This window comes from Neophocaena asiaeorientalis, unplaced genomic scaffold (assembly GCF_003031525.2).
Source record: "Neophocaena asiaeorientalis asiaeorientalis breed wild unplaced genomic scaffold, Neophocaena_asiaeorientalis_V1.1 scaffold220, whole genome shotgun sequence".
Taxonomy (NCBI): Eukaryota; Metazoa; Chordata; class Mammalia; order Artiodactyla; family Phocoenidae; genus Neophocaena; species Neophocaena asiaeorientalis.
Window position 1 is genome coordinate 2,318,192 of NW_020174042.1, and position 18,614 is coordinate 2,336,805.

Consider the following 18,614-nt stretch of genomic DNA (forward strand, 5'->3'; position numbering starts at 1 on the left):
ATTTACATCATAAGACCTCATCTGAAGCACAGAAAAATCCCATCAGTTAGGCATGACAGTTATTATGATATTCATTTTGGGGATGAAAAATAGGAGGCTCAGAAAGGAAAGATGCCTCATCTGAGGTCAACAGGTCAACCCAGCTAGAATCTGAATACGGGTCATCTGCCCTCTGACAGCCTGTTGACTTTCTAACCTGCCTACTGACCCAGACAACAGGCAAGGAGATCTAAAGCTTTTAGCTCTGGAAGCCTTTTTTTCTCCCAACAAACTCTTAGCAAAAATTCTAGTAACACAAAACATTTAAAAGTAGGACAGCTCTGTTTGAAATAAGGTATGGTGTCCACAGGCTGCTCACTCTCACTTCCTATCATCGCTGGTACCATCCCTCCACTGATTCTAATAGCCACCCATCTAGCTCAGTCTCCTCAGATTACAGGTAACAGAGAGCCCGCTGACATCATACCCCAAGGACTTATGGTTAGTATGCAGTAGAAGAAAATAAAAACCCCTAAATTTCCCAAATTCCAATCAAATGAGCATCTTTCTTTTTCATGCCCTACCCAGCTCATTCCCTAACAAGTCAGATAAAATAGTGCTAAAAAGAAAGAAAGCACAAGTGCACTTTTGTTTCTTTTTAAAAAATGTTTGTGAGTACAAAATGGGGAGAGGGGGAATAATCTCAAAAAGAAAAATAAAATCTCAAAGTCTGGATCACTTTATGCAATTGTGAAGGTCAATACTTGTAAACCCTTTATTCTCTCCCTTCCAATGTCAGCTGTAACTCTCTAACATGTACATAACTTTTGTTCTGGGCCTTAAGAGTGAAACAGAAAAATAGTTAAGATATCTTATGCTGAACATAGAACCGAGAGACCAACACTACCCAGAAGCTAGTACAGTATATTCAAAAAGGTCTGTGGAGTAAATGAATACAAAAAGAGCCATCTAGTTGAAAAGGGAATTGGTTGGGCCTAGAACCAGAATGATTTATTCAGGTTAATTTCAACTATAAACCCCAAACATAGACTGTCTCCTTTAATAAAAAGGTTATAAAGAGTAAGTATCATTCACAGGCCAGGATAATAGTATCAGCTAGTTATCAGGCCAAATAAAACAAAGATAGAGAAAAAAATGATGTCACTCCTACTTAACACCTGGTCTTTTTTTTTTCGGGCCACACCACGTGGCATGTGGGATCTTAGTTCCCTGACCAGGGATTGAACCTGTGCCCCCTGCATTGGAGGCACAGAGTCTTAACCACTGGACCGCCAGGGAAGCCCCAACACCTGGTCATCTTTAAACGGTTGCTTTAAAACCAAGTTTCGCAAAAACCTGAAAACACCAACTTCCTTCTGAGAAGCATCTGCTAAAAAAAACATGGTAATCACAGAAGTCTGTGATTGTAAGTGTAAACACTTACATCTTCAGTCCAGTCTTCCGTTGTCCACTCGTCCACAGAATTCTTCCAGGCCCCTGTTGACAATCACAGTTTACACCACAAAGTCAAATAATGTCTGATTCCAAGTGGCTCTCTATTGTGTACGGCACAAGATATATCACATATACCATTAGCAATATAGTTTACAATCCAAGAAATATGAGGCTCTTAATCTATCTCAAGAAAATCAGTCATGTTTTCAAATGCAAGTTGGTTAAGTACTATCCACAAAAACTCAAAAGCAATGTCTCAGATTGCTTTTGGATGATATCCAAGCAATTCTGCCTTAAGAAAGAAAGTATGGCACAGCACAAACAAATATGTTTAACAAGGAGCTCCTTATGATATATATTATTTAAAAGAGAACACAATTCAGTATAAGGCAGCTCTGCTTTGGGCCCTCATTTCAGGTGGATTGTCAAATTTAGAGAAGTATGCTTTTCTTTTTTTCTTGGCTGTATTGGGTCTTCGTTGCTGTGCGCAGGCTTTGTTGTGGTGAGCAGGGGCTACTCTTCTCATTGCAGTGGGCTCTCTTGTTGTGGAGCACGCGGGCTCTGTAGTTGCAGCATATGGGCCCTAGAGCGCCTGGGCTCAGTAGTTGTGGCTCATGGGCTCTAGAGCACAGGCTCAGAGCAGATTCTTAACCACCGTGCCATCAGGAAAGACCCGAGAAGTATGCTTTTTATATTAGTTCCACTGTATGGTTTCCTAATAGGTCTCCAGCAAAGCTAAACATCAGTCCTATTCATATAAAGTCTGTGGCTATTAACTCCTGATAAGCAGGTACAGAAAATGTGCTCAAACAGTTCTTACAGAACAATCATTTATATATAAAACAATTAAATGCTTTAAAGAAAAGCATATGAGTTCAGATATGCTGACACTAGTGCTTAGCGATTCTGTATAAGTATATTCCCATTATTTTATTTTATTTTATTTTATTTTTGTATTTTTTTGCGGTACGCGGGCCTCTTACTGCACAGGCTCCGGATGCACAGGCTCAGCGGCCATGGCTCACGGGCCCAGCTGCTCCGCGGCATGTGTGATCTTCCCAGACCGGGGCACGAACCCGCGTCCCCTGCATCGGCAGGCAGACTCTCAACCACTGCGCCACCAGGGAAGCCCTCCCATTATTTTAAAGCATACGTGCAAACACATACCCAAATAAAATGCTTTTAAAAGGAAGCACACCAAGATACTAACTATAACCACCATCATGAATTGGGACTGTGAATGTTTTCAGTTCCTTCAATGGGAAGAAATAAGTTGAGCATCTGACTTACAATGAGGTTTGTGTGTGGGAAAAGGAAGGGCATACCCCTGAAGGAAAAAGGCAGATGAACAGATCTAACTTCCTTGGAATCATGTCAATAACCTAATAACTAAACTGATGGTGTCACCTAAGAACAGTCCTTTTCTATGGAATGCTTTCAATAGGATGTCCCTAATTTGAGATTGATCATGGCAAATGAAAGTAGAATCTATGGATTTATGGAGCATGGCTCCTTGTAAAATACCACCCCAGATATGCTACTCTGTGATTATAAAACGGAGATGTTTCAAACCTAAAAACATTCTCTATTGTGTGAGAAACCTACACACACCACTTAGAGACTTCACCTATACTGTGGATCACAGGGCATATGCATTGCAGGGAAGAACTCCCTGCTTTTCTGTCCCTCTCAAATGCATGTATCCTTGAAATAACAGTAAAGCTTGATAGATAAAGGCTTCTATATATATATATATATTTTTTTTCTTTTTGGTACGCGGGCCTCTCACTGCCGTGGCCCCTCCCGCCACAGAGCACAGGCTCCGGACACACAGGCTCAGCGGCCATGGCCCACGGGCCCAGCCTCTCCGCGGCACGCGGGATCCTCCCGGACCGGGGCACGAACCCGCGTCCCCTGCATCGGCAGGCGGACTCCCAACCACTGCGCCACCAGGGAAGCCCAAGGTTTCAATATTTTTAAAAATAAATTTATTTATTTACTTTTGGCTGCATTTGGTCTTCATTACTGTGCGTGGGCTTTCTCTAGTTGTGGCGAGCGGGGGCTACTCTTCATTGCAGTGCATGGGCTTCTCATTGCGGGGGCTTCTCTTGCTGCGGAGCACGGGCTCTAGGCGCACGGGTTTCAGTAGTTGTGGCACACAGGCTCAGTAGTTGTGGCTCGCAGACTCTAGAGTGCCAGCTCAGTAGTTGTGGCGCACAGGCTTAGTTGCTCCGCAGCATGTGGGATCTTCCCGGACCAGGGCTCGAACCCGTGTCCCCTGCATTGGCAGGCGGATTCTTAACCACTGTTCTAGCAGGGAAGTCCCAGGTTTCAATATCTGAACTGACAATCTGATCCTTTGTTTTGGCTAATTTATCATATCTTTAAATGGTTTCCATAATTTCTCCAGAAATGTCACAAAACAACTATCAACTTATGTGCCCCCAAAACATCTCTATGAATTAAAATATTTTCATAAACGAAAGCAGAAAAACGTAATAGTTTAAGTGAAGAAACACAAGGTTCAATTAGTCCCAGTCAGAAATCAGTACTGGAACCTGGATCTCCAGACCCCTGCACAGGCCTCTTAGCACACTGTACGCAAAGCTAAATGAATCCAACACAAGCCATCCACCTATAATTCAATATCACCTTCCTTTCTTAAGTACTAACTAGTGCCTTTCTTAAGTACTTATACATAATCTCCAACCTTTTACTATATTTCCTTCCAGACTTTTGTCTAAGTACACGCATAGTTTTAAAAGTTTACAAGTGGACTAATTTCAAAGATGGCCGGTACATAGTGGTCTTGGTGCCACCTCCATCCAACTTACCCTGTGTTCATGCTGTCAAATTCATCATAGGAGACACTACTCTAAAGACTACAAATTCTATAAAAAGCTGAGGCTCATTCTAAGCAGATTTAGGAACACTCTAGTCAAGAAATAGAAAAAGCCTCAAAAGTCATTCATAAAACTTTCACCTTCAAAGCAACTAAGATTATAACAGGAAACAATTTATGATGAATTTTCCTTAGGAAGCTTTCATCATCAACCAACTAATCCTGGGTTAAAAGCCTACATGTAAAGAAAGCATGATGCTAGGTATCAAAGTCATATCTCACTGAAAAGACAAGTAAAAATTTAGGGAGTGATCAGGGTAGTATATTACTGAATGATATATAAATTACATGAATCTGATTAATACACTGGAAATTTACAGGATGAAAAAGTTATGGAAAGCTAAAATGCTAAGAGAAACTTTATGGGGAAGATGAATCACAGCAAAAACCTTGAAGGCTGGAAAATATCTGAACAGATATTTAAGAAGGGATATTCGGGACTTCCCTGGTGGTTCAGTGGTTAGACTCTGCGCTCCCAATGCAGGAGGCCCAGGTTTGATTCCTGGTCAGAGAACTAGATCCCTCATGCCTCAGCTAAGAGTCCGAATGCCGCAACTAAGACCTGGTGCAGCCAAATAAATAAACGAATGAATAAATTTTTTTTTTTTTTTTGCAGTACGCGAGCCTCTCACTGTTGGGGCCCCTCCCGCCGCGGAGCACAGGCCCCGGACAAGCAGGCCCAGCCGCTCCGCAGCATGTGGGATCTTCCCGGACGGGGGCACCAACCCGCGTCCCCCGCATCGACAGGCGGACTCCCAACCACTGTGCCACCAGGGAAGCCCTAAATATTAAAAAAAAAAAAAAAAAAAAAAAAAAGAAGGGATATTCCAGGGGAGAGAAACAATGATGAGGCATTACAAAAAATTATAAAATATTAAAATTAACCTAAAGTTCAGAACATCCTTTTTTTTCCCCAAAAAATGTGTAAGTTGTGGCAAAATACTTATAAAATTTAATACGGTAATCATTTTTTAAGTGTATAATTCAGTGATACTAATTTAAAACACACATTCTTATACATGATATGTAAAGAGACTGGCCTACCACTTAGACAGGAGTATTACGAAAATAATTAAAATGCAAAACTTAGACATGTAGAAGAGGACGAGAAGCTGAGTACATTTACTTATTTTATTTCTACTTATTTCTGGCTGCATTGGGTCTTCATTACTGCGTGCAGGCTTTCTCTAGTTGCAGAAAGCCAGGGCTACTCTTCGTTGCAGTGTGCAGGCTTCTCATTGTGGTGGCTGCTCTTGTTGCAGCTCTAGGGCTCTAGGGAGCATGGGCTCAGTAGCTGTGGCGCACAGGCTCAGCTGCCCTGCGACGTGTGGGATCTTCCTGGACCAGGGCTCGAACCTGTGTCCCCTGCACCGACAGGTGGATTCTTAACCACTGCGCCAACAGGAAAGCCCCGAGTACATTTAAAAGCAGGCAGAAGACAACGTATGAAATTGTAAGCAGAAGTCCAACATGGTATGGTGTTATGTCAAGCAACAGAGGGGAAGCCCCGTGTCAGCAGCCAAGTTCAAGCTGTTGCAGTGACCCTCCCTAGATACACGGACTCTAAAAACTACATGACATTAGATACAGAAGAATACAGAGTCAGGTCCTAAAATCTTATTTTGGAATATTAAAATTTTACAGGAAGACTGTGCTCCCCATTGTAGACCTACAGACCTTCACATCAAACATACAAGAAAAATTCAATGACGTTAATTTATTTCTAGCTTAAAACAATAAATTTGAGATGTATGCTTTATGTTCAATTTAACTTGATGTTAGCCCTCTATCAAAAGGACATATAAGGCAGCCTTATAGAAAAAAGGACAGCAGTGATGCAAAAATCTGTGTCACCTTGAAGGCCAATGTGAAAAACACTTCCATTATCAAAAGCTGATAATTACTTTATCAAGCAGTTGTAGAAATATAGTTTACAAACATCCATCTGATGAATTTTTACTAGCTAGCCTTGATAAAAATGGAAGATATTTTAAGCATTTTATCAGATTCTTAACTAAGAAATTAAAAAAAAAATTCATACCTTTGAGTCCCAAAGAATTTTTGTTTGGCAGATTCTGAGCTACATTTTGAGCATTTGATGCCAGTTCTGTGGATCAATGTAAAATGGAAGGTTTTAACATATCACAATTAAGGTATTCATCAGAAGAGAAATTGGTCAGCAAATTAAACGAAGGAGGGAAAGCATCAAACTAAGTATATGCTATGTGTCCAAGGAAAAAGAAACTTACTGCAATCCATGCTATGACAGACTGCTATGATCCAACTATGAACCTTAACAGCCAGACAGATCTTGAACATTCAATTTACATCAATTATGCTTGTTCTCATTCCCATGTTCACCAAGTTTCCTTCCCACTTGTCAAAGAAAACATTCCAATCTGTTTAAAAGGTATGTTTTTAGTAAATTTATAAATTAGCATTTTGACTACCCTTCAGTCTTTCTATTTTGGGTAATGTTTGATTCTGACTCTAGGGAATGGATTTGACTATTATCCTGTCAAGTCAGGTTTCTGAGCCTATGAGGCTGTGGGCTAGACTCAGAACTCTGGGTTATCAACAAGACAATACCATTCTGTGAGGCCTCTAGAGAAATAGCCAGCACTCCATCAGATGACATCTTTTAACTGTATTTTGCATCGAACACATTCTGCTACTCTAAATGAAAATAAGAGGAATGAGAGGGAAGAGATAAAGACAAAAGGAGAAGGAAGAAGAGATGGAGGAATATGAAAAAAGAAAAATAGCAGTTAATGGACTAATTCAACATTCTGTTTCAAACATCTGATTTAAAAATCAGTGGCGGTTATAAATAAAGCCACTATAAACATCACATGCAGGCCTTTGTGTGGGTGTTTTCATTCCTCTTCAGTAAAAACTTAGGGTTGGGATTGTAAGACTGTACAGTATATGTATGCTTTCACACCAGGAACGTAGGAGTTCGAGTTACTCTGTCAGCTTCACTAACACTTGGAACTGTCAGTTTTTTTTAAAGCTATTTTAATGGATGAAAGGTGGTAGCCTACTGTGGTTTTAATTTGTATTTCCCCAATGACCAATGATGATTAGCACATTTTTGCGTGCTTATTGCCATCCATATATCTTCCTTTGTGAAGCATCTGTTCAAATCATTTGCTCATTTTTCATTAACTTTTTATTTTGAAATAATTATACATTCACAAGAAGTTATCCTTCACCCAGTCTCCCCCTATGATTACATCTCACATAATTCCAATAAAATATTATAGCAAAAAAACTGACACAGATACAGAATGCGTATACCGTTCTATGTCAAGTTTGTATTGTGGTAAAATAATGTTTGTGTGGTAAATAAAATTTACCATGCTAACCTTTTTTTTTTTTTTTTTTTTGGTATTTTTTTTTTTGTTTTGTGGTACGCGGGCCTCTCACTGTTGTGGCCTCTGCTGTTGCGGAGCAAAGGCTCTGGACGCACAGGCTCAGTGGCCATGGCTCATGGGCCTAGCCGCTCTGCAGCATGTGGGATCTTCCCAGACCAGGGCATGAACCCGTGTCCCCTGCATCGGCAGGCGGACTCTCAACCACTGCGCCACCAGGGAAGCCCGATGCTAACCTTTTTAAGTGTACAGTTCACTGGCATTGAGTTATTCACAACGTGATATAACCAGTATCACCATCCATTTCCACAACTTTTCATTTTTTGTTCATTTTTAATTGCTCATTTTACTAGGTTGTTTGTTTTCTTCTCAACGAGTTGTGATAATTCTTTACCCATTCTGTATACAAGTCCCTTTTCAAACAGAGGTTTTAAATAAATATTTCCTCCTAAACTATGTCTTGCTCCTTCATTCTCTTTATTCTCTTCTGAAGAACCATGTTTTTCTTTTAGACTCATGCTTATTATGCCCTACGTAAGAAATTTTTGCTTAATCCAAGGTGGCTAAGATTTGCCCTGTATTTTCTTTAGAAGTTGTGCTTTCAGGTTTCACATGTAGAGCTATTATCCACTTGTGGTTATTTTTTATATACAGTATAATGTATACCATTGAATTGCCTTGGAACCTTTGTCCAAAACCAATTGTATCTGTGGGTTTATTTCTAGATTTGCTATTATATAATTGATCTGTCTCTGTGCTTTTGCCAATTCCACAGTCTTGACTACTGTACCTTTAGGGTAACTTCTTGAAATCAAGAAGTGTGAATCTTTGAACACTGTTAGTTTTCAAAACTGTTTGGGCTATGCTCAGACCTGTACTTTTCCATAAAAATTTTAGAATCAAGTTACTGACACAGAAAAAATCTGTTAGGATTTTGAATGAACTTGTACTGAACCTGTATATCAATTTGGGGAGAAACAACATGTCAATAATACTGAATCTTCCAATTCATAAACACTGAGTATCTTGCTCCCTTTTTGGGTCATCTTTGATATTTATCATCGTGTTGCATAATTTTCAACATATAAATCTTGCACATATTTTGTCAGATTTATACCTAAGTGCTTCATGTTTTTGTACTACTATAAATGGTATATCCTTCTGTTTATTAATGCTTCTTCAAACACTCAATTTTACATTTTACTGTAAGATTTTGTAATTTATATTTTCATTTAGAAGTCTTATCTTGCACATCATTAGACTTCTTCATAAGCATCTGATATTTTTTGAGGCCACTAATTTTTTTTTCCATTTTCTCTTTGTTGATGGTTTATAGAAATATCACCTGTCAACTATCTGCACTGTTTAAAGCTTCCTAATTAATTTCATTAATTTATCTATAGATTCTTTTATATCACTGCCAGAAATGACAGGTTTTTTCCTCCCTTTCCAACCCTTCTTTTCTTTTTCAATCTTTGTTTCAGTGTTTATGACCTCTGGTACAGGGGTGAATAGAAATAATGAGAGTAATCCTCCTGTTTCTCTTCAGTTCAACTAAATTTTTTGCATTTAAAAAAAAAAAAGGTAAGAGGGTAAGAGTAGTGAGAGTAAGCCCCTTGATCTTGTTACAAAAGAAAAATATTCTACACATCACTATTAATTTTGAGGTCTGCTGTGACTTTTGTAGAAATCGGGAATGAATGTTGGGTTTTGTCAAATGCTTTTCCTTATTAAAATGATATGGAGTTTCTCCTTTATTCTGTTAAAGGGGTGAGTAATCCTTTTTTTATTGAGATATAACTCACATAACATAAAATCCACACTTTTAAGGCAAAGAACTGATTGGTTTTCAGTATATTCACAAGGTGTACAACAATCACAACTGCCTATTCCAGAATATTTTCATTGCTCCAAAAAAATCTGGCACCCGTTCCTAGCCACTCCCCATTTCGCCTAAACATTCCCAGCCCCCAACAGCCACCAGTCTACTTCTGTTTCTATGTATCTGGCTAATCTGGATAATTTTTCTTACACATTCAGCCACTGAAGGACACTTGGCTTTTATGTGAACCTGTATCTTCCATTCTCTTGGGTATGTATCTAGGAGTCGTCTGATTTTTTTAAATGTTAAACTTGAATATCAAGTATAAACCTAACATGGCCATGATACATTAGCCTTTTTCTAGTCTACTGAATTGATTTCCAATATTGTGACTTAAAATTTTTACAGCTGTTTTGAAGAATGAGATTAATCTGTAATTGCAAATGTTAGCAAAAAATTTATTGACAAAGTATCTTCTGATGATTTTTAATAGCTATAATATTAATTATAACAGATTATAAAGATAATTAATATCAATATTCCTTTTCTCATTCCTACAACGAATTATATGTTTCTTTTGTTTCCCTTGATAAGTCTCACAATAAACTTATCAATTCTATTGATACTAGTCTTTTCAAATTACCATTTTTATAACTTTCGTTGGTCCTCTTGATAGTATATTTGATTTCTAGTTCGCTGTGCTTCTGTGATGGTGGCAACTGTCTTTTTTAGCTAATTATTGAGCTATACTTTTATATTTTGGGTTATAATTCATGAAGTGTCAAATTATGTTTTTATAAATATAATCACAACAGTTAATATATATTATCAGGAAAAAATCTTCAAAAGAGCTTTATTAAATAAATAAGCCAATTAACAAGTATTTATCTGTGAATTTCAGTAAAGAAATAATCTTAAAACTGCAGGACACAGAAAAATCTGCAAAACCAACTGTTGCCCTAAACCCATCTATCATCATCTACCTCTTTATCTGGCCAAATTTGTGTTCACCATTATGAATGGTAAATACTTTGTTTCAAGTCTTGCACTAAGAAATTCTATATATCCCTGACACTGAGATTTGAGTGTGGGTTTGTACTGCCTTACACAGATTTATTACAGCCTCTTCTTCAGAGTGCAAAAGGGGTAAACCACATACTTTATTGTCAATGAGATTTATAAGTGAGAAACTTTGGAGGTAAGAATCAGCTAAGAGTAGTCTCAGAGGTAGGACAGCTGCCTGTTTTTCATTCTTCTCCACCAGCACACTTTGATGTCATCTTTGTACGTTAAGAGCTCAAACAATTAAAATACATCTCTGGTGAGAATAGACACTTACCAGTTCCCTCATCTGCACCATTCTGAGCAGCTTCCCAACCTACTGGTTTTGTCCCACACCCATCTATAGATGGAGAATCTGAATAGTCCGCAGGGTTAAATGTCCTTGGGTTTGAAATAAAGAATAAAGGCAAATCACAAAATTAACTGTACATCATCTTCCCCGAAACAAGCCCTGTCCCTTCTAAGAACCACTATAAGAAACTTCACCCTCCTTCTCCTATTTAATTATAGCCAACTCTTCTCGCCATCGGAATGCAGATCTTCTGAAAAGCAGAGGTTGCCTAGAACCTTCCATACACTCTTGTATGATGCTCCTACTTCCCTAAGTTGTTGTCCTCTGCATCCTAAAGCAAGTGTGGAGACCTATAATCGTTCTAGGCAGGGTAATGGCTCTAATGAAAAACCCACCCACCCCCTCCCAACTAAGCCTAGACTTAAATAGGCAATAGGTCTTTTCTTCCAAAGTCAGAATCCAATTTTGGGTTTGAACCTTTTACAGTAGAAGTATATGATTCTTTTTGTTTAGATGGGTGTAAATAAAAAGAAAACATTTTGTTCAGTGCCTCTTTTTAAATTAAAATCCTCAATACCCATGATTCAGATGTCTAACTAGAGCCAAATTAAATAGCACTGCTAAAATTTTCACAACAGAATTAAAAAAAATTTTTTTCAGCATTATTGGGGTGTCACTGACAAAAAGAACCACAAGAGTACTTTTTAAAGTAGACAGCAAAATCCACAAAATCGTTTAAAGCTACTGGGTTGGGCACATACGTTTATATGTTCCGGCCAGTTTGCTCCCTGTGTTTTCATCCTTCCTTTGTCCACAGGGAGCTCAGGCAGAAAACAGAGATGGCAGGAGTCACCACCTGAAGGCAGTGACCCCCAACAGTGCTGCCCTGGAGATATGGAGAAACAAAGGACTTTTCCTTTCTTGACTGTCATCTACTTATGGCCTCTATAAGAAGCTTAAAAACTTTTTATAAAGATGGGGGGGGGGAGCTAATGTTTTGGATAACAGCAAAAAGTGAGAGAACCAGAAATAATGAATAAATAACTGATTATACCATCTATTTAATAACAATATACTCATCCTTCACAATTCAAGATAAAAATGATTGCTTTTCATAAAAAACAAAACAAAACAGAAACATTTCATTTACTTACCATTCAAAGATAATTGCTGGATTTACCAACATAACTCTCTTAAGCAATGGTTTTCAACTGGGGTGGCTGTGCACCTCCCTCCCAGGGAACATTTGGCGATGTCTGGAGACATTTTTGACTGTCACAACTTGAGGAGGGGTGCTACTGGCATCTAGTAGGGAGAGGCCAGGGATGTTGCTAAACATCCTACAATGTAAAGGGAACCCCACCACCTCAACAAACTATTATCCAATCCAAAATGTCGATAAAGCCAAGGCTAGAAAACTGCTCTAAGGCCTACTGCAATACAATTTTATCTGTGTTATTTTGCTTTTTCAGTATTGTCTCTTTAAACTACAGAAGGTAATTACTTCAAAAATAGGATGGCTAAGACTTACCCCATGCCTTGTGTTGAGAATCTTCCTGCCCCTCTCCCTCTGCCACGTCCAAACGCTTTTAAAGAAAATATAGTGTAAAAATAATACTTATGTCCTACACAACTGTAATTCTACCAACTTCATCCCTTACACACCTACCCAAACATTACTGTCATTGTTCCTAACAGCACCAACATTCCCAACCAGTGCACCCAATCTGCTGGTCCCTAATGACACAAATATCTACAGTTATTGATCTCAAAGGATAGAAAAGAATTTAATTCTGCTTGTACAACACTTGTCATATTTAACAGCTTAACATGGGCAGATTTTATATATATATATATATATTTAATTTATTTTTGGCTGCATTGGATCTACATTGCTGGCCGTGGGCTTTCTCTAGTTGTGGCGAGCAGGGGCTACTCTTCATTGCGGTGCGTGGGCTTCTCATTGCAGTGGCTTCTCTTGTTGCAGAGCATGGGCTCTAGGTGTGGGCTTCAGTAGTTGCAGTACGCGGGCTCAGTAGTTGTGGCTTGCGGGCTCTAGAGCACAGGCTCAGTAGTTGTGGCACATGGGCTTAGCTGCTCTGTGACATGTGGGATCTTCCCGGACCAGGGATCGAACCCACGTCCCCTGCATTGGCAGGCAGATTCTTAACCACTGCACCACTAGGGAAGCCCCTGATGGTGTTATTACATACCATTTTTAATACTAAGATTCTGACCGATGACCAAAAGGGCAGCAAACAAGAGAGCGAGCAAGCAAGAAGAAATAGTTCTATTCAGTGACTCTCCAGTTTTTCTTAATCGAATCCTAAATTGTGGATTAAAGACCTAAACACAAGAGCTAAAACTATATAACCCTTAGAAGAAAATATAGAGCAAAAGCTTCATGACACTGAATTTGGTAATGATTTCTTGGATATGACACCAAAGACTCAGGCAAGAAAAGGAAAAAATTAGACTTTAAACTGGTGTATCAAAAGACATGAACAGACTAAAAAGAAAACCCAAAGAATATTTACACATTCTACATTTGATAAGGGAGTAACACTGAGAATACATAACGAAATTCTACAACTCTCTAACAAAACAAACAACCAGATTAAAAAATGGCAAGAGACTTGAATAGACATCTCTCCAAATATAATATAAAAATGGTCAATGAGCAGATGAAAATATTCTCAACACCACTAATCATTAGGGCAATGTGGCACCCATTGCAATGGCTACGAGTGAGAAACAGAGAAAGAGAGAGAGAGAGAAGAGAAAATAAGTGTTGGCAAAGATGTATAGAAACTGAAGCCTTTGTACACTGTTTCATGGGAATGTACAATAGTGTAGCCACTGTGGAAAACAGTTATGGCAATTCCCCCCAAAATTAAAAATAGAACTATATGATCCTTATAGCACAGAGAACTCTGCTCAATATTCTGTAATAACCTAAGTGGGAAAGAATTTGAAAAGAATAGATACATGTATAGGTATAACTGAAGCACTTTGCTGTACACCTGAAACTAACACAACATTATAAATCAACTGTAGTCCAATATAAAATTTAAAAAAATATTTTTAAGAAAAAAAAAAAGAATTATATGATCCTGCAATTCCACTTGTGGGTATATGTATCCAAGAGAATTTGAAAATAGGGTCTTGAAGAGCTACTTGTACACCCATGTTCATGTTCATAGCAGCCTTACTCATAATAGCCAAAAGGTAGAATCAACCTAAGTGTCCACTGATGAATGAATGTGGTATATACATACAATGTAATATTTTTCAGCCTTAAAAAGGAAGGAAGGGGTTTCCCTGGTGGCACAGTGGTTAACAATCTGCCTGTCAATGCAGGGGACACGGGTTCGAGCCCTGGTCCGGGAAGATCCCACGTGCTGCAGAGCAACTAAGCCCATGCGCCACAACTACTGAGCCTGCGAGCCACAGCTACTGAGTCCGCATGCCACAACTACTGAAGCCCGTGCGCCTAGAGCCCGTGCTTCGCAATAAGAGAAGCCACCACAATGAGAAGCCCACACACCACAACAAAGAGTAGTCCCCGCTCGCCACAACCAGAGAAAAGCCTGCACACAGCAACAAAGACCCAATGAAGTCAAAAATAAAATAAATAAATTATAAAAAAAGAAAAAAAAACGGAAGGAAATTCTGACAAATGCTACAATGTGCATGAACCTTGAGGACATTTTGCTAAGTGAAACGAGCCAGTCACAAAAGGACAAATATTTCATGATTCCACTTATATGAGGTATGTAAGAGTACTCAAATTCAGAAAAAGGTGGTTGCCAAGGGATATGTTAGCCATGCTAATATAACTAAATGTATATTTAATCATGTACAGTTAACTTATCCAGTAGTTCAAGTTAAACTATTAAAAGATACGGTCTTAACAAAAATCTACCCTATCCCCAGAGACAGGGGAATAGAGGGAAATGTCCTAAAAAGTGGAAGAATTCTAATAATGCATATTAGTGGCTACTATCTATTTTAACACTGTCGAAAGGCAAAGGTAAGACTTCAGGTAAGTCTAAAAGAAGGTTGGAAACTTGGGTTTAAAAAAAAACAAACTTAACTCTAAGAAGAAAGCTTTCAATGACCAAGTTTTGGCAAGACTCCTTACAATTAAGAGAGGTGGTAGGGTGGGGGGAGGAGAGTCATCATGTAAGAAAACGAATTCACAGGACATAAAACAGTTAACTGTAAAAAAAAAGCAAACAAACTTTAGTATGTCCATACAATGGAATATTATTTGGCTATAAAAAGAAATGAAGTACTTATACATGCTACAACATTGTGCTGATATGTGGTAGAACATCAATGAATCTTTAAAACATTAAGCTAGGTCAAAGAAGCCAGTCACAAAAGAGCACATATTGATAAATTCCATTTACATATCATATGTCCAGAACAGGAGAATCTATAAACACAGGAAGTAGATTACCAGTTGTTTACTGCTGGGATGGTGGCGGGGGGGGGGGGGATGAAGGAATTGGAAATTGATACTTAAAGGGTATGGGATATTCTTTTTGAGGTGATGAAAATGTTCTGAAATTGATTATGGTGATGGCTGCATAATTCTAAAAATATACTAAAAACCACTGAATTATGCAATGTAAATGGGTGAATTGTACAGTATGTAAATTACATCTCAAGAAATTTTAGAGGTCGATAATAAACACTGTTACCAGTGAAGAAAACAGAGAAACAACACAACTGCTCTTGATTAAGTGCATTCATGTGCACCCATTCAGTGGCAAACTGTGTGGCAAAAGGAATATTTAACAGTGGTTAAGTATTAAGAAAATAGGGGCAATTTTTAAAAAAGGATTCTGCTAAAAAATCATTAAACAATTATCTAATACTTGAGCCAGAAAGCAAGATGTACATGAAAGAGAAGAAAGGAATTTATAAAAGAAAAACATATCCTAAGGCCAAAAATTCAAGAAATCCTGCAAGTCCCCTGGAAAAAGTCAGTATCAACTAAATATCTCCATGTCTCCAGAGAGCAGTAGCCGCACCCAAGTATGAAACACAAACAAGCCAACTATCTTAAGTAGATTTTAAAAAATCAAATCCGGGCTTCCCTGGTGGCGCAGTGGTTGAGAGTCCGCCTGCCGATGCAGGGGACACGGGTTCGTGCCCCGGTGTGGGAGGATCCCACATGCCGCGGAGCGGCTGGGCCCGTGAGCCATGGCCACTGAGCCTGCGCGTCCGGAGCCTGTTGCTCCGCAACGGGAGAGGCCACAACAGTGAGAGGCCCGCGTACCGCAAAAAAAAAAAAAAAAAAAAAAAAAAAAAAATCAAATCCATCTTCATGTACATTTTAGCAAGCTAACAAAATTGTTCTTTCCTATTCACCTGGCTAGTTACACGACCAGTAACGTTGTTATCTGTGTATATACATTTTCCTATACTGTTATCTGGTACAAATAGCTGTTTTCACCTAACATCTCAGAAGAGAGACCTGGGTTCTTATAATTGAGAAAAACAACATTAAAGTAAATTATCATAAAGAATAAACCAATGTTATGATAAATGCTAAACCTTTACTCATAGAGGTCTATCTAGTGACTCTGCACTACATCTATGTTGAATAATTGCTCAAGTTTTTAATTGTTTAATATTTATGTCTTACACTGAGAGCCAGAGTAGAAAAGTTGCCCATTTCCCTTGAAAAAAGCCAAAACACAGAGAAGAGCTAACCACCTCTAGTGGAGAAGGCAAATCTAAAGAACAGATATCCCCCCTGGGGCTGAACATGTGCAACCTAAAGAAAAATAAGAAGATAGAAAGCAATCCCTTTCCTTCAACCCCAGGAGACTGTAAGCAGGGCTTTGAGTAAAGCTGTTTTTTTGTTTTTTTTTTTTTTGCGGTACACAGGCCTCTCACTGTTGTGGCCTCTCCCGTTGCGAAGTACAGACTCCGGACGCGCAGGCTCAGCGGCCATGGCTCACGGGCCCAGCCGCTCCGCGGCATGTGGGATCTTCCCGGACCGGGGCACGAACCCGTGTCCCCTACATCGGCAGGCGGACTCTCAACCACTGCGCCACCAAGGAAGCCCAAGCAGGGCTTTGATAACAGCCAAATGCACCAGAAACTGTGGGCTCTTGAATTTATCACTGCACACTCTCGGTCATGATCTTTAAGATACTGAGTAGTTCTAAAGTTTTTTGTACAGACAAAAGTTCCCAGATTTTCAGGGCTGGTTCAATGATAAAGATGGTTGCTGTGTTGACCACAATCTGCCCACCTGCCCAGAGACCTGTTCAGCCCACAAAGAGAACAGGGCACTCTGGGGCTTGTGGCTCAGAGACTTAGGACTCAGGCAAGTTGTGCCTCTTTGTCCTTGGGTCAGGGTTTATCCACAGAGATAGGAATACGTCTTCCCCAATCGCAAAGTAGCGTAAATGAGTCAAATGACAACAGCAAATGCCGCAGGGACTCAGTGAGAAAGAGATCTTATTTCGAGTCTTATCCTCATATCTCATATATTAGCTTTTCCTTAGCAAGTAAGTCTGATTATAAATGTGTCACAATAATTATTTCAGGAAAGAATTAATGGATTCTAATACCAGTGAATAAAAGTCTGATGGGAAAACAGTTATTTACACAGTCTCAGAGCACTCCCCCCCCAAAATATGTATTAATTACAAAGAATGAGGGAGTAACTTTACAAAGGAGAAACTTAGCAGAAACCACTTTCCTTAAGTAATCAAAGGTAACATCACTAGCAATGGGATAAATCTGCATCATGTACCCTCTAACATGAGGTACAGCTATATCATTCTGTGGCATTCCGGCCAAAAACTGGTAACATGAATCTAATCATGAGGAAACTTCTCAGTTTGCTAATCAAGGACATTCTACAAAAGAGATACTTCCAAAGTGTCAAGGGCATGAAAGACAAAGAAAGACTATTCCAGATTGATAAACTGTTCTAGATTGAAGGACACTACACAGACATGGGAACTAAATACTGTGTGTGATCCCAGACTGGATCCTGGACCAGAATATTTGCTTTTTGTTATAAAGAACATTAGCAGGATAACTGGAAATTTTTGAATAAGGCCTATACATTGTATCGATGGTAATTTCATGATTTTATCATTTTAAGGTAGCTCTTTAAGACAATATATTTTTTCATAAGAGTTACACACTAAAATATTAAGGGGTAAAATGGCATTATGTTTGAAATGAACACACAAGGGTTTCAGAAAAAACAGTAATATGTACATACAGAGAGGAAATATAGCAAATGTAGCAAAATATTAAAGCTTGGGGACTCTGGGTAAACACTATGCAAAATTCTGCTGTGCTTTTTTATTTCAAAGTAAAATGTTAAAACCACACCCTAAGCACTTATATGTATATTTTATATTCCAGTGAATACATTTTATTCTGTGAAAAATCTAAGCTGTTCTTCATGTTTGCACTAGCTAAGCTGATCCTTCTACACAGAATGTTCCTACCCAGATTTTCACATGGCTTTCTTCCTCCTCACTTTAAATCCCATCTCCTCAGAGACCTCCTTAGGTCCTCTAAAGGAAACCCTATTGGCAGTTGATCACGTCACCAATCATTTTCTTAAGTAAGTCGAACAGTGCTTTTACTTGATTGTCTCTCCTCCTTCCCCACTAAGGATGTGAGGAACCATGTCTTAGGCACAGCAGTATCTTCAACAATATAATAGGTACCTAAGTATCA

At 38.9% G+C, this 18,614-nt stretch overlaps 1 protein-coding gene across 3 annotated transcripts in view; it reads right to left on the minus strand.

Moving 5' to 3' along the window:
• UBAP2 (ubiquitin associated protein 2) overlaps window positions 1-18,614 on the minus strand; it is an 86,344-nt gene that overhangs the window by 33,015 nt on the left and 34,715 nt on the right. For all 3 annotated transcript variants that reach the window (XM_024753822.1, XM_024753824.1, XM_024753823.1), the window contains exons 6-9: window positions 12,418-12,472; window positions 10,872-10,975; window positions 6,378-6,443; window positions 1,424-1,476 (exon numbers count right to left, since the gene is read on the minus strand). In XM_024753822.1, coding sequence (XP_024609590.1) covers window positions 1,424-1,476; window positions 6,378-6,443; window positions 10,872-10,975; window positions 12,418-12,472 — 278 coding nt within the window. The remainder of the gene's footprint in view (window positions 1-1,423; window positions 1,477-6,377; window positions 6,444-10,871; window positions 10,976-12,417; window positions 12,473-18,614) is intronic.